Below are 17,329 nucleotides of genomic sequence, written 5' to 3' on the forward strand. Positions count from 1 at the left end.
GAATCACCCTCCAAATGTGTTACTCCAGGGGTGAGGAAGGCCAAATATGTCGCATTTGGAACTAGCCATGACCTAGTATATCAGCCCATTTCATGGAAAACCCACAACCCTTTTAGTGCAGCATCACCATACACAGTTCTAGTTCCACATATTTTGCCAGTCGTTGCAATAACGCAATATCATTATTCAGCATACAGAAACACAGGAATAATTAAGAAATTTACATCTGAAATAAGTTTGATATAATTAAACATCATGATTTAAAGGTGTACATAACAGTATTTGGATAACCGCACCACAAATGTGTGTAAAAATTATTTTTTATGAAGAAACATGAAGGAAAAACATCTTAATTCCATAAAAGTGTAAAATCAGGGAATTTTATACAAAAGTTTGAGTTTAGTTCCTTGTTTGAGACTAATGCAGTACCAGAATAGTACATCCATATAGGAAGATAATTTCCCTCACTATAACTGTAGGTAACATAATTATGTATGTTAACCCCTTCATGACAGAGCCAGTTTGTGCCTTCATGACAGAGCCCTTTTTTTCAAATCTGACATGTCTCACTTAAGTGGGGATTTATTTTTTTTTGCTTTTACTTATCCCAGTGATTTTGAGATTGTTTTCTCGTGACACATTGTACTTCAAGTTAGTGGTAAATTTGGGTCGATACAGTCTGTGTTTTTTTGTGAAAAATACCAAAATATCGTGAAAAAATGGAAAATTTAGCAATTTGCAAAATGTTAAATTTTCTGCTTGTGAGACAAATAATCATACCACTCAAAATAGTTAATAACTAACATAGACCATATGTCTACTTTATGTTTCCATCATTATTTCAACTTCCTTTTAATTTTTTTGGACACTAGGAGGCTTACAATATGAATAGCAAATTCTCAAATTTTCAAGAAAATTTCAAACACTGATTTTTTTAGGGATCAGTTCAGTTCTGATGTGACTTTGAGGGACTTGTATGTGAGACACCCCCATAAATGATGCCATTTCAAAAACTGCACCCCTCACAGTATTCAAAACAGCATTTTGGAAGTTTGTTAACCCTTTAGGTGTTTCACAGGAATTAAAACAAAGTGTAGGTGAAATTTCAAAATTTCTTTTTTTTTGCAGAGTTTCAATTTTAATACATTTTTCTAACGAATACAGTAGATTTTACTAGAGAAATGTGACTAAAAATTGATTCCCCCAATTCTTTTGTTTTCAAAAATATCCTATATGTGGCCCTAGTGTGCACGTTGACCAAACCACAGGCTTCATAATAGAAGGAGCACCTACTTGATTTTGGAGCCTCCTTTTTATGAGATTTTTTTTTAGGCACCATGTAGGTTTCTAGGCACCATAAGTGCTAAAAGTTAGGAACCTCCCCCACAAGTCACCCCATTTTGCAATCTACACCCCTCAGGGAATTCATCTAGGGGTATAGTGTACATTTCAAACCCCCAGGGGTTTCACCAATTTTGGTACAACTGGGATGTGAAAATGGAAAATTAAATTTTTTTACACAAACATGCAGTTCTGGCTCAAAATTTTTCATTTTCACAAGGTATGAAGGAGAAAAAGCACCCCAAAATCTGTGCCCCAATTTCTCCCGAGTACGGCAATGCCTCACATGTGACCAAAAAATACCAGTTGGGTGCATGGCAGGACTCAGAAGGGAAGGAGTGTTTTTTGGATTTTGCAGCACAGATTTTGGTGGAATGAATGGTGGGTGCTATGTTGCACCAATACAGTGGAACCCCCCCACAAGTCACCCCATTTAGCAAAGTACACCCCTCAGGGAATTCATCTAGGGGTATAGTGTACATTTCAAACCCCCAGGGGTTTCACCAATTTTGGTACAACTGGGCTGTGAAAATGAAAAATTACATTTTTTTACACAAACATGCACTTCTGGCTCAAGATTTTTCATTTTCACAAGGAATGAAGGAGACAAAGCACCCCAAAGTCTGTGCCCCAATTTCTCCCGAGTATGGCAATGCCTCACATGTGACCAAAAAATACCAGTTGGGCGCATGGCAGGACTCAGAAGGGAAGGAGTGATTTTTGGATTTTGCAGCTCAGATTCTGGTGGAATTTTGGTGGGTGCTATGTCGCATTAGCAAGACCCCCCAAGCACCAATACAGTGGAACCCCCCCACAAGTCACCCCATTTTGCAAAGTACACCCCTCAGGGAATTCATCTAGGGGTATAGTGTACATTTCAAACCCCCAGGGGTTTCACCAATTTTGATACAAGTGGGCAGTGAAAATGAAAAATTACATTTTTTTACACAAAAATGCAGTTCTGGCTCAAAATTTTTCATTTTCAGAAGGTATGAAGGAGAAAAAGCACCCCAAAATCTGTGCCCCAATTTCTCCCGAGTACGGCAATGCCTCACATGTGACCAAAAAATACCAGTTGGGTGCATGGCAGGACTCAGAAGGGAAGGAGTGATTTTTGGATTTTGCAGCTCAGATTCTGGTGGAATTTTGGTGGGTGCTATGTCGCATTAGCAAGACCCCCCAAGCACCAATACAGTGGAACCCCCCCACAAGTCACCCCATTTTGCAAAGTACACCCCTCAGGGAATTCATCTAGGGGTATAGTGTACATTTCAAACCCCCAGGGGTTTCACCAATTTTGATACAAGTGGGCAGTGAAAATGAAAAATTACATTTTTTTACACAAAAATGCAGTTCTGGCTCAAAATTTTTCATTTTCAGAAGGTATGAAGGAGAAAAAGCACCCCAAAATCTGTGCCCCAATTTCTCCCGAGTACGGCAATGCCTCACATGTGACCAAAAAATACCAGTTGGGTGCATGGCAGGACTCAGAAGGGAAGGAGTGATTTTTGGATTTTGCAGCTCAGATTCTGGTGGAATTTTGGTGGGTGCTATGTCGCATTAGCAAGACCCCCCAAGCACCAATACAGTGGAACCCCCCCACAAGTCACCCCATTTTGCAAAGTACACCCCTCAGGGAATTCATCTAGGGGTATAGTGTACATTTCAAACCCCCAGGGGTTTCACCAATTTTGATACAAGTGGGCAGTGAAAATGAAAAATTACATTTTTTTACACAAAAATGCAGTTCTGGCTCAAAATTTTTCATTTTCAGAAGGTATGAAGGAGAAAAAGCACCCCAAAATCTGTGCCCCAATTTCTCCCGAGTACGGCAATGCCTCACATGTGACCAAAAAATACCAGTTGGGTGCATGGCAGGACTCAGAAGGGAAGGAGTGATTTTTGGATTTTGCAGCTCAGATTCTGGTGGAATTTTGGTGGGTGCTATGTCGCATTAGCAAGACCCCCCAAGCACCAATACAGTGGAACCCCCCCACAAGTCACCCCATTTTGCAAAGTACACCCCTCAGGGAATTCATCTAGGGGTATAGTGTACATTTCAAACCCCCAGGGGTTTCACCAATTTTGATACAAGTGGGCAGTGAAAATGAAAAATTACATTTTTTTACACAAAAATGCAGTTCTGGCTCAAAATTTTTCATTTTCAGAAGGTATGAAGGAGAAAAAGCACCCCAAAATCTGTGCCCCAATTTCTCCCGAGTACGGCAATGCCTCACATGTGACCAAAAAATACCAGTTGGGTGCATGGCAGGACTCAGAAGGGAAGGAGTGATTTTTGGATTTTGCAGCTCAGATTCTGGTGGAATTTTGGTGGGTGCTATGTCGCATTAGCAAGACCCCCCAAGCACCAATACAGTGGAACCCCCCCACAAGTCACCCCATTTTGCAAAGTACACCCCTCAGGGAATTCATCTAGGGGTATAGTGTACATTTCAAACCCCCAGGGGTTTCACCAATTTTGATACAAGTGGGCAGTGAAAATGAAAAATTACATTTTTTTACACAAAAATGCAGTTCTGGCTCAAAATTTTTCATTTTCAGAAGGTATGAAGGAGAAAAAGCACCCCAAAATCTGTGCCCCAATTTCTCCCGAGTACGGCAATGCCTCACATGTGACCAAAAAATACCAGTTGGGTGCATGGCAGGACTCAGAAGGGAAGGAGTGATTTTTGGATTTTGCAGCTCAGATTCTGGTGGAATTTTGGTGGGTGCTATGTCGCATTAGCAAGACCCCCCAAGCACCAATACAGTGGAACCCCCCCACAAGTCACCCCATTTTGCAAAGTACACCCCTCAGGGAATTCATCTAGGGGTATAGTGTACATTTCAAACCCCCAGGGGTTTCACCAATTTTGATACAAGTGGGCAGTGAAAATGAAAAATTACATTTTTTTACACAAAAATGCAGTTCTGGCTCAAAATTTTTCATTTTCACAAGGAATGAAGGAGACAAAGCACCCTAAAGTCTGTGCCCCAATTTCTCCCGAGTACGGCAATGCCTCACATGTGACCAAAAAATACCAGTTGGGCGCATGGCAGGACTCAGAAGGGAAGGAGTGTTTTTTGGATTTTGCAGCACAGATTTTGGTGGAATGAATGGTGGGTGCTATGTTGCATTACCAATACAGTGGAACCCCCCCACAAGTCACCCCATTTTGCAAAGTACAACCCTCAGGGAATTCATCTAGGGGTATAGTGTACATTTCAAACCCCCAGGGGTTTCACCAATTGTGGTACAACTGGGCTGTGAAAATGAAAAATTACATTTTTTTTACACAAAAATGCAGTTCTGGCTCAAAATTTTTCATTTTCACAAGGAATGAAGGAGACAAAGCACCCCCAAAGTCTGTGCCCCAATTTCTCCCGAGTACGGCAATGCCTCACATGTGACCAAAAAATACCAGTTGGGCGCATGGCAGGACTCAGAAGGGAAGGAGTGATTTTTGGATTTTGGAGCACAGATTTTGGTGGAATGAATGGTGGGTGCTATGTTGCATTACCAATACAGTGGAACCCCCCCACAAGTCACCCCATTTTGCAAAGTACACCCCTCAGGGAATTCATCTAGGGGTATAGTGTACATTTCAAACCCCCAGGGGTTTCACCAATTGTGGTACAACTGGGCTGTGAAAATGAAAAATTACATTTTTTTTACACAAAAATGCAGTTCTGGCTCAAAATTTTTCATTTTCACAAGGAATGAAGGAGACAAAGCACCCCAAAGTCTGTGCCCCAATTTCTCCCGAGTACGGCAATGCCTCACATGTGACCAAAAAATACCAGTTGGGTGCATGGCAGGACTCAGAAGGGAAGGAGTGATTTTGGGATTTTGCAGCTCAGATTCTGGTGGAATGAATGGTGGGTGCTATATGGCATTAGCAAGACCCCCGAAGCACGGTGAAATGATGAACCTAATAATCCATAGATGTGTGGTATATTTTGAAACACTCCTTCATACATAGGCCGGGTTTGTCGGGGCAAGTTTCACAGTGGAAAATAGTTTCCTTTCTTATTCCCTTTTTATAGCAAACTTTGCACCTTTTTTGTGTCCTGCCCTTTCTTGCAGTGGAGGGGATTTCGTTGGGAAAATGCTGCCCTGGTACAATACGGGGGCCAGTACTAGAAGTACTGGGGCCCTCTGCCTGCTGGTTCCCAAATACTAGGCCCTTTATGACTTCCTCTTGAAAGTGCATAAATGTCCCCCTCTGGCCGGTAGAACGGAATAGCACGTAAGCGTTATACAGTGCCATCTGGATGATATACACGGCCAGCTTCTTGTACCAGATATTTGTTTTCCGCAGGGCACTGTACGGCTTCAGTACCTGATCTGAAAGATCCACTCCGCCCATGTACTTATTGTAATCTAGGATACAATTTGGTTTTGAGGTGTGGGTACTGGTACCTCGTACAGGGATGGAGGTGGTACTGTCTCCATGAATTGTTGTCAGTATAAGGACATCCCTCTTGTCCTTATATTTGACCAACAACATATTTTCGGTGCATATTCCCCTGCTTTCACCCCTTCTTAGTACTTGGGCAATGTGCGTTTTGGGGAGGCCTCTTTGGTTCTTGCGCACAGTACCGCAAGCTGCTGTACCTCTTGAACCAAGGGCCTTAAACAGGGGGATGCTGGTGTAAAAGTTATCCACATAGAGGTGATAACCTTTATCCAGGAAGGGGTGCACTAAATCCCAGACAATTTTTCCACTAACACCTACGAGGGAGGGGGGGCATTCTGGCGGTTCAATTCTTGAATCCTTCCCTTCATATACCCTAAACTTGTGGGTGTACCCTGTGGTGCTTTCACACAGCTTATACATTTTTATGCCATACCTTGCCCTCTTACTGGGAAGGTACTGGCGGAATTTAACCCTTCCTTTAAAATGTATAAGGGACTCGTCGATACTAATACATTTATCAGGGATGTATAGCTCTGCAAATTTGGCACTGAAATGATCAATGACCGGCCTGACTTTGAATAGCCTGTCAAAGGTGGGATCATCTCTGGGTGGGCACTGTGCATTATCGGTGTAATGTATAAATTTATGGATTGCCTCAAAACGAGCCCGGGGCATGGCCATACGGTGAAATGGGGTGCTGTACAGAACATCTGTACTCCAATATTGCCTAATTTGTGGCTTTTTTACTATGCCCATATGTAACACCAGACCCCAAAACGTCATCATCTCTACTGCATCTACAGGGGTCCACCTAGCAAATGATGACGTGGGGTTTTGAGCAATAAACTGCTGGGCATATAAATTAGTTTGGTCCACCATTAAATTTATAAAATCATCAGAGAAAAATAATTTGAAAAAGTCAATTTCTCTGAGACCTGTTGAATCAAATTGGATTCCTGGGATGGCCAAAAACTCAGGAACCTGGGGCTCAAAATTGTCTGGTGGTGGGGTCCATACGAGATCAATTATTGGGGGGGGGGGTCTCAGCTGCTCTACGGGGGCGTCTTTGAGGGGGTCCCTCATCATCAGAGGAGGAAGAGGAGCTTAAGACAAATCCTTCAAATTCCCCGCTTGCCTCACTGGCTGTGTCAGAGTCAGAGGCAAGCATGGCATATGCCTCCTCCACCGAATACATTCTCCTGGATGACTGGGACGACATTTGGGATGACATTTGGGATGCCATTTATATTTTTGTGTTACTGGTAGTGAAATGTTTCAACACGTGTATAGTGTAGGGGGGGGGGGGGGTACAAACTTTATTTCAACCCGGGGGGTATGTAGTGTGTATGTAGTGCAGAAAAAAAAAAATACAAAAAAAAAAAAAATTGAAGGGTTCAAAAAAAAAAAAAAAATGGAAGGGGTTAAAAAAAAAAAAATGGAAGGGGTTAAAAAAAAAATGGAAGGGGTTAAAAAAAAAAAATGGAAGGGGTTAAAAAAAAAAAAAGGTCCTGCGCCAAAAATTGAGCACAGATGTTGGTCAGTAACGTCCGTCACTGAACAGCGCTCAAAGGCAACAGGAATTTGATCCAAAAAAAAAATAAAAATACAGTAGATCAACCCTGTGCCGAAAAAGCTGATCAGTGATGTACGTCACTGATCAGCGCACAGTGGCCACAGGACACACACAAAATCACAGTGTGTGTAAAAAAAAAAATGTAAAAAAGACCCCACAGCACTCACAAAAAATAAAAAAAGGTGATCAGTGATGCGACACTGATTACCAGTGAGGGGCAGCAGGTGCACAACCTTTGGTGGTACTGACAGGTATATATAAAAAAAAAAACCTCTGTACCCCCAAAAAGTTGCTGATCACCTCAGATATAGTGATCAGCACAAAAGGCGGGGGCAGCAGACACAAAATTTAGCACTCTCTATCACTCTCTGTCACTATCTCTCTCTATCTCTCTATCTCTCACTATCTATCACTCTATGACACTGCAGCAGCAGCACTGACAGGTATATCTATATATAAAAAAAAACCTGCGCCCCCAAAAAGTTGCTGATCAGTTAATTTATACTGATCAGCACAAAAGGGGGGGCAGCAGTCAGTTATATAAAAAATATATAGCACAATCTGTCACTATCTCTCTATCTCTCTCTATCTCTCTCTATCTATCTATAGCTCTATCACACTGCAGCAGCACAAAATATAGCACTAGGCCTCTCTATCTCTCTCTATCTCTCTCTATCTCTTTCAGTTATATAAAAAATATATAGCACAATCTGTCACTATCTCTCTCTATCTCTCTCTCTCTATCTCTCTCTATCTCTCTATCTATAGCTCTATCACACTGCAGCAGCACAAAATATAGCACTAGGCCTCTCTATCTCTCTCTATCTCTCTCTATCTCTCTCTAACTCTCTCTCTATCTAATAAATCGCAGCAGCACAAGATGTCACAGGATGTCACAAGATGTCACAAGCATAAGCAATATCAATGATCAGGTAAGTATTTTGGATGGGTTCTGGTCAGTATAGGCGGCAGCTGGGCACGGTGACCGCACTGCACGCTATTCCAGACCGGAATGGCGTCTGCAGTGCAGTCACCGTTAGTTTAAACCCCCCTCCATGGCTGTGATTGGTCCGTCGGTCCGACGAACCAATCACGGCCTTTGGGGGCGGGAGGGGTGAGGTGGGGTGACACCAGTGTCACCCTTACACCCCGCGGTGATTGGTGCTGTACTTTACAGCACCAATCACCTCCGATCCCGTGTCACCGGCGAACGTTATTCGCCGGTGACACAGAAAACGCTGTGAATGGCTGTTCACAATAAACAGCCAATCACAGCGATCGCCGACGGGGGGGCGGCATCGCCGCCCCCCCTGGGCATGCACGGACATGTCTGCTGTCAGGGACAGCAGACATCGTCCCTCTGTCACTGCGTCTCTAGACGCAGTGACAGTTTTAAGCCATGACGTATATATACGTCAACGGTCGGGAAGTACTTCCCGGCCATGACGTATATATACGTCAAATGTCGTGAAGGGGTTAATATTCACACATTATAGTGGTTCATTTTTGTTTCTTAATGATATCCAGCTGTGTGCTGCATATAGAGTCCCCCTGTTAAGCCAGCACTAATACATTACAGTAATCTGGGTCTAATAGCATTAATATGCCATAGTCTTCAGTTACTTTTACGTTTGGACCTGGGCTTTAAAATTGTGGACATAGGGGCCGATTCAGAGTTGATCACTGATGTGCAAATCCAAGCTATTATCTATTATGCGCATATGTACAGATCGTACCACGTGGGTAGTGGACACCAGACATTTTCATGGAGTGCCTAAAAAAAATAAAAAAGCAGGCATGCCCAGGCATTTTAAGTGAGGGTGTGTGACTTCAGCACCAGCCTCGATCTGTATCTGCCTGCCTGGGTCGGTTCAGGAATTGCGCATGGATTTGCATGTGAATAGCGAACTGCAATATTTTTGCAATTCTCAGATTTGGATGGGGCTGGGAATTCTGTCTGTCTGGGTGGTGACTAGGTAGTCACCGTGAACTGCGTCTTTGCAGATCAGTGATCAGGTCTGAATTAGGCTTTCTTCTGGGAAGAATTCAATGCCTTGCGATTTATTGCAGCTGTATACTTATCAACCACGTAGGATAGGGCAGACATTTCAAATATCTCTGCGTATCTCTACGCAATGTGCAGGAAAATTTGTAAGGCCAGAATGGCTCAATGTCAATAACATTTCCCTGTTTGTGTGAGTGTGTAAAGTGCCCGACAACAAACAAAAGACTACACTCAGCCTACCAATCATATTTTTAAAATAAAACCTTCATGGTAACAAGTTCATTGGCTCCTGAGCATTAGCCTGGAACTTCTAGGAGTTCTGTTTAATATGAATGAAATTGTCCTTTCAGACTTACTTTTTCAGTTCTTGGACATCATAATTATCATCCGGTAGTACAGTAATTCCTCGTCCATAACACGATCCTCCATGAAGATGGAATTCCAGATATGAAGCAGGTGCTTCATTTTCATTAGCAGTGTTGTGTAACTTTGCATGTACATTTTGAATTGCAATGCAGCTTCCCACCTAAATATAAATAAAAGACTGTTTTGAATAACATAAATTAGGTATTCATTTAAATAGCATTCTAATGTTCATTCATTGTTCCAATAAAATGTTAAGAGGTTATAACTCACATTCAATGTTAAATCGTTAAAACATTGGAGCATTCACTGCTACCAAATTCTGACAAACCCTTGCTTGCCTAGGCATGAATTGCATTTACACTATACCCAATTTATTCATTTTTTTTAAGAAACAAAATAAGACAGAAACCTGATTTTTTTTCTTCCATAGTTTAAAAAATATATAATGGTCAATATGGAAAAAAAAAAAAAAAATTTAATTTGAACATTTTCCTTTTACTGGAGTATGCGATGAACTTGTTGCAGTGCATAAACAGATATTTCACAATGAAAACAGGATGACTATGCATTAGAACATTCAACAGCTACTTAACCCTTGTGGGATTAAAGCAAAATCACCAACGCTAGCAAGGGCACTAAAGTACGCAGCCAAATAGTACAGGAGGAAAAAGGTGCTAAGAACATTTTGCAAGTACTCCAATGTAATGTAGCAGACACATTTCTGTTTTCTGTATATGGCAAAGGGAATCACGTGAATTGGTGTACACAAAAATAGAAACTAGGATTAAAGAGAAAGAAGGTGTGCTTCCATAGTGCATGAATCAAATAAATAATTCCAAACACCAAAACAAGCAGGTTAAAGATCCCGTACCAAGGCTAGCGGTATGAAGACTGCAGTACAATCAGCATAAGTGAGGTGTTTATCACCAAAACCACGGAGCAGCTTACCATGACTGTCCATTCATCCGCATGCTTGGCCACGCCTCTATGCATTTTGCGCCTTGGACTTTGTCAGAGGGCTGGCCTTATGCTGGGTCCACACAAAGATTTATCTGTCCAATCTATCTGATGGAAACAAAAATCTGGCAATGTAATTGAGCAAATTACAATCAACCATTTGCTCCCAAAGCTAGATAAAGGTCAATGGTCGCTTAGACAAGTTAATTAAATCAGTTTGATTTAATAAAGTTATAAAGAACAATTGTCCATTTGCCAGCATTTAGGAGCGAATGATTGATTGTCATTTGTTCCCATATACTGTATTTCCAGATTTTTGTTTCCACCAGACAGATTGGACAGATAAATCTTTAGGTGTGTATCAATCTTAACATCTGCAAAGTCTCCACTTAAGGCCCCCATACATTAGTCTGACTTGCCCTAAGGACAACTCAGACCTGCTTTTTCGGCAGCTCCCTGGGAGGGGTCACACGCGATTAGGCATTTCATGTGCCAAGTTTTCCATGTGATAAATCACATGCGATTTAGCACATGCAACTCCCGGGTAGCTGCAGACAGAGGGAGAAGGGGGGCAGCGAGGGGACCAGAGAGCCGGGCAGGGGAAGCCGGGCAGTAGGTGCATTATTTTTTATTTTTTTTTAAAAAGCACATACAAATGAATGGGCAGCCACTGATTGGCTAAGACCTCTCTCAGCCAATCAGCAATTGGCTGAGAGAGGTCTAAGCCAATCAGTGGCTGCCCATTCATTTGTATGGGCTTTTTAAAAAAAAAATTGTGGATCTACTGCCCTGCTTCCCCTGCCCGGCTCTCTGGTCCCCTCACCGACATCCCCCGCCTGCTGCCTCTGTGTGCCCCCTGCCCAGCTCTGGGCTGCATATAAGAATTAGCAAATCTCCCGACTCCGATCCAATGTGCAAAGGACCGCGCATCGGGTTGGATGGGATTTCTACACATGCAATTTGGGCTGACTTCACGGCCAGATTTATCCAAATCGGGTGAAATTGCATAGTGTATAGGGGCCTTAAGTATGTGTCACACAGCTTGAGCAGACAAATCCAGCTGGTCCCATTAGGCTGAACTAGATTGCTTCACATAGCTGACATACTTATTTAGGCAACAAACTTTCCATTAGATAACATACATACAAATCTTTGCTGAAAGGCATAATGTATCAAATATAAAATCACCTTTAAAACCTACATATCTGACATTAAAAAAGGAATGTAAAATAAAAAAATAATTCTCCTTTAAAAAAGTCAAAATTGCCTTTTGCATACAGCCACATTGATAATACATAAAACAAAATTACATCACAGATCTTGCCCCTAAACTAAAAAATCAGCTAATATATCTTATCTCACTTCACTGTAATTGTATACAGGTTGAGTACCCCTTATCCAAAATGTTCGGGACCCAAGGAGTTTGGATAACGGATTATTCTGTATTTTGGAATATTTTTAGATTTGAATGTATCTTGAGGGATCTTGCATTTATGTTATATAAGCACATCAAACACATGACATACACAAATACATTTTATTTGTGCATAAAACAAGGTTTTAAAACATGAAACAGAAGTTTGTGTACAATTTCAGACACCGAATTGGAATGGCAAGCAATCATATTCTTGCACATATTTAGTGCCAGTTACATATCATTTCCTCAGTAGTGCCAGTTACAGATGTATCCAGTAGCTTTTAAGAAAAAAATAAAAATAGATTTTGGAGTCTATGGTGTTCTGATAATTTGGATAACGGATATTTGAAAAAGGGAATTCAACCTGTATGATACATTATAAAATAGCAGTAATTATACCATACTATTAAAACATAACTATATTTGGTACTTGTTTCATAGCACTGCGCCCATTGGGTCCCATCGCATACCTTAACTTACATTTGTCAAGAAACCTCCAAAAAAGCCAGAAAAATCGGGTCCGTCGGGTCCCATCGCATACCTTAACTTAATGTAGCGGGTCCATTGTATGCCATTATAATGGCATACAATGCGATGGACCCGATTTTACATAGGAACCAATGTTAAATGGCCCCCATACCCAATTTTTGATTGTATACCCACCCTGATGGGTAATTTCTATGTCAAATGCCCCCCCCATTGTTAACGCCACCCCACGATGAACGCCAACCCGAAGCGTGGCAAGCGGCGGCGGTACGTGTCCTCCGACCTTTTCATACCCCCACTATCCACGTCGGCGTGGAGTTGATTTTATATAGTGTGGCGAGCGCAGCGAGCCACCGAGCCTGAAACGTGGCGAGCGCAGCGAGCCCCACGAGGGGACGCGTAATACGTCTGAAGTAATGCGTGTCCCCTCACGGGGATCGCTGCGCTCGCCACGCTTGCCACGCTTAGGGCTCGGTGGCTCACCACACTATATAAAATCAACTCCACGCCGACGTAGATAGTGGGGGTATGAAAAGGTCGGAGGACGCGTACCACTGTCCCTCGCGGGCTCGCTGCGCTCACCACGCTTCGGGTGCACGTTGATCGTGGCGTTAACAATGGGGGGGCATACAATGAAAAATTGGGTCTGGGGGGCATTTAACATTGGGGCCAATGTAAAATCGGGTCTCAGGGACCATTTAGCATTGGTTCCAATGTAAAAAATCTGGTCGGTCAGGTCAATCGCATCGCATGCAATTTGGTTGCATGCGATGCGATTGACCCGATTGCATACAATTAAAATCGGTTTCGCCGTGCTAGGAAACAAGTACCCTATATTTTATTGAGCATGGACACCTGGCAATATTTTCAGGTTACAAATGGAGTTATCTCATTTAATCCATTTGGAGACAGAGGGGGAAATTTACTAAGAATACAAATTTTCTTAATACGAATGCATAGCCGCATGCAAATTTGTGTTCCGGGGGATAATTTACAAAGCAGTCAAATAGGACAGCTTTGTAAACTCCGATGGCGTATTAATTTGTATTAGCGGCCGCTAATACAAATTCATATAGGCAGTCTGCACGGATCAGTCAGGCTGCAGTGTGTAAAAAAAAATAATAATAGAAAAATAAATAAATAAAACGACGTGGGGTCCCCCAGACGGCTGTAACCAGCACCAGGCTTAAAGAGCCGGGTCTGGTTCCCAAAATACGGGGCACAAAATGAATAGGGGTCCTTCATATTTTAAGAACCAGCCCCAGGCCCAATCAGCCAGCAGGGTAATGCCACAGCCGGGGGGAGACTTTTTATACAAGTCCCCCCGGCCAAAGCATTCATCCCTACTGACCAGTCAGTATGGGCAGGGGCCCTGGGGGAGTGGGGACCCCCCAATGAAGGGGTACCCCCCTCCATAACTTACTTGCCCAGGCTGAAGCCTGGTGCTGTCCCCAGTACCCCATGGCTGTGGGTACTGGGCGGATCTTTGTGTAAAAAATAGAATGATAAACCATTGTCTAATACTGTGGAACTAGGAGTCCCAGCAAGCCTCCCCCTCATGCTGGGACTTGGAGAACCACAAGTCCCAGCATGCAGGGCATTAAAGGGCCCGCTGGAACTTGCAGTTCCACAGTAATAGAAATAGTTAAAAAAACACACACACACTGACACCAAGAAAAATAAAGCTTTATTGCATAAAAAGCCCATACATACTGATACTTACCTATCTTGAGCCCGTAGGTAGGTCCCCGGGTCCGGTGTCCTGATTCCTATATTGTTCCAAAACAGAAAATTTCGAATGCCCATTTTGTTTTTCCCACATACCTCTTTTCACAAGCACAAATCAGCATATATACTACTACATACGTGGTATTGCAGCTGATTAACCCTTTCACTTTAAATTCTTTCACATTATTTTCCTTTATCTTGGTCCCTCTGAACCCATGTGAACACATTTTGCAATTACTACACACAAATGAACCTTGTGATCTTGAAATGCTTTCAATAAAATTTGGCTATATATAATTTTTTATAATTCTTGCTTTCCTAACTAACAATTGTGGACAGTTAGGCAGTTTCCATTTAAAGACCGGATCCATCTTTATTCAGGACCAGTACTTACTAAAGGCTTTTCTTATTCTCCATTTTTAACGTTGTATTGAGTTACAAATGGAGAAAAAAAACAAACAAACACTCATCTCTCTCTCGATAGCTCAATAGAGATGAATTATTACAGTATAAAAATGTGTGTGTGTGGGGGGGGGGGGGAAGAAAAATGATGAGTTTTCTTGTACATTTAGAGAATAAAGGAAAACAAGGCGGCATTCATCGTGCTTTTAAAAAGACAAATATAGGACCTTGTTCTAGTTCACTCTGACAAAATCCGGTACTTATGTATTATCTGGGCTCCCATGTTAAATGTACCCCATTTTTTCATACCCCTACTATTCAACCACGCATGGAGATGATTTTATATAGTGTGGCGAGCGCAGCGAGCCACCATGCCCGAAGCGTGGCGAGCCCCGCGAGGGGACGCGGTCTCATAAGAAAAACGGGAGCCCAGATATTACATAAGTACCCCAAATCCTTCTTAGATTAACAAAACTATGTGCACTGCAGGGGGGCAGATGTAAAATATGCAGATAATTAGATTTGGGTGGGGTTTTACTTCAAAGTGAGATCTATATTGCAGTGTAAAAATAAAGCAGTCAGTATTTACCCTGCACAGAAACAAAACAACTCACACAAATCTAATTCTCTCTGCACATGTTACATCTGCCCCCCTGCAGTGCACATGGTTTTGTCCATCTAAGAAGGATTTTGTCAGAAAGAGTGAACTAGAATAAGTCCCATATTGTGCAAAAGGTACATATTACGCCACAACAGTTGTCGACGTTTCAAGGCCGATCTCCCTTTTCTTCAGGACATACTGTATGGCTGGTGTGACTAACAGTGGATGTGCATATAGACAGAAAAACATCAAGGTGAGTGACCTTACCTTAAAAATAGGAGCATAAAGCCCCATACACACTAGATCATATTGGTCACAATATCGTTCAGAAAGGGCTTTCTGTGGACAATATCGCCTGGTGTGTATACTCCCTAACATTAACTATGCGCATTCCAGTGCATTGTTAACGATGGCCATACTGCAGCTGTGGCAAGGCCGTCTCTCTCCTTGGAGCAAGCATCGGCAAGTGTGTATGTATGTTTATGGTGTATGGGCTTTAAGTCTGCAAGGTGTAATGGGGAGGAGGCTTCAACCTGCTGCCTGTGGGATTTCCAGGTTGCCATGTGACTCAGCCGGTGTCTGTCGTCATTCGGTTACCACAACAACATGGCATGTCCTGCTCCTTCTGATAGTTTATCCAATGTAACATAATCGGCATGTACAAACAATCAGGTATATAATAAATTGGGCTATGCAGGTTAAAATACACTTGATCTTGTATTGTGGACCAGGATCCATGAAACTGCACGTCACACATGAGAAGCACTTGTATCATCCTGGCTTTGTGTGCCAACCGTAATCTGGGGGGGGGGTTATATTTGTTTAAACCAACATATCTTGGATGTTCTTACCCTTTTAAAGCAGAACATGGGACTTTTATCCTTAAAGCAGGGTACCTCCTTGTCCCTGGTACTATGGGCCATATAGCCTGACTTGCTTGGGGGAGTGCCACAATTGATGTGGTAAATTCGGTCACAAACGGAATTTTGTTTTTAAATACTATATATATTGTTCTATATGTCTGTAAATAATGGGATCAGATATCTGTGATAATAGTATCACAGATAGTTCGTCAGTAAAGGGCATTTTTCTTCAGTTACCCAAAATAAAGAAAAGTATTTTTTACACAGTAAATCTTTATCCAATTATTACAGGTCCTAAATGTCCCTGAGGGGATTTCATTTAAAGAACACCCCCACTATGACAGAACAACGCTGAAATCTGTCATAAATGGATTTCCATATTAAATATGTTCAGAATGGATACAAGAGTTAAAATTGAAAGTGCCACCATTAATCAAACTGAAAATCCTTGATGACAATAAAAATACACCAGTGTGGATGAAATTAGACGCTCGGGTTTTAGAATCTAAAATCAAATTGGAGCAATTCAAAAGAGCTAAATTACACATGGTACAAACCAATTATGAGGACGTTAGGTCATACAGATGACTAAATGGCACTCAGACAGAATTAGAACCACAAAACCAACACCTGATGTAACTGGAGACATCGCAAGCGTGGGAGCAACATTGGTTCCAACAGTGACAATTACTTTATGGTTAACGATTCTGACTAGACAACCCCTATTAGAGAGGTCCCTTTGGGCTGGTTTACAAGAGCCTGTGTAGAAGGTCCTGGACAAGGCCAACCAGACATTGTGGCCAAAAGAGCAGGGCACTAAAAAAGCACCTGCCTACAGCAAGAAGATCTAATATTCAACCTATATTCCTACATGTTGTCATCAATTGAAAACGAGCACTAAGTAAGAGGTACAGTAAGTGGCTTTTGTTAATAGCAACAAATCTAAGGAGATCCAGTGGAAAAAAGATGCACAATGTTTTCAACCTTCCCTAAAAATAAAGGTTCTTTTAACATAACCCTATGGTTGAAAAGGACATTCAGAATAAAGGTTTACCTAAATCCACAGCATCAAACTTTAATCCTCCATCCACAAACTCTTCGTTGGGGATTTTTGCCAGATTACTAGATAACACTATGACAAAATAGCATGCTAATTCAAGAAAATTTAT

The 17,329-nt window shown here is 42.0% G+C and overlaps 1 protein-coding gene across 2 annotated transcripts in view; it reads right to left on the reverse strand.

The window, feature by feature from the left end:
• POT1 (protection of telomeres 1) overlaps positions 1 to 17,329 on the reverse strand; it is a 109,771-nt gene that overhangs the window by 48,862 nt on the left and 43,580 nt on the right. For both annotated transcript variants that reach the window (XM_083182857.1, XM_083182856.1), the window contains exon 6: positions 9,697 to 9,866. In XM_083182857.1, the coding sequence (XP_083038983.1) occupies positions 9,697 to 9,866 (170 nt within the window). The remainder of the gene's footprint in view (positions 1 to 9,696; positions 9,867 to 17,329) is intronic.

This window comes from Crinia signifera, chromosome 4 (genome assembly GCF_055691185.1).
Source record: "Crinia signifera chromosome 4, ASM5569118v1, whole genome shotgun sequence".
NCBI classification, from domain to species: Eukaryota; Metazoa; Chordata; class Amphibia; order Anura; family Myobatrachidae; genus Crinia; species Crinia signifera.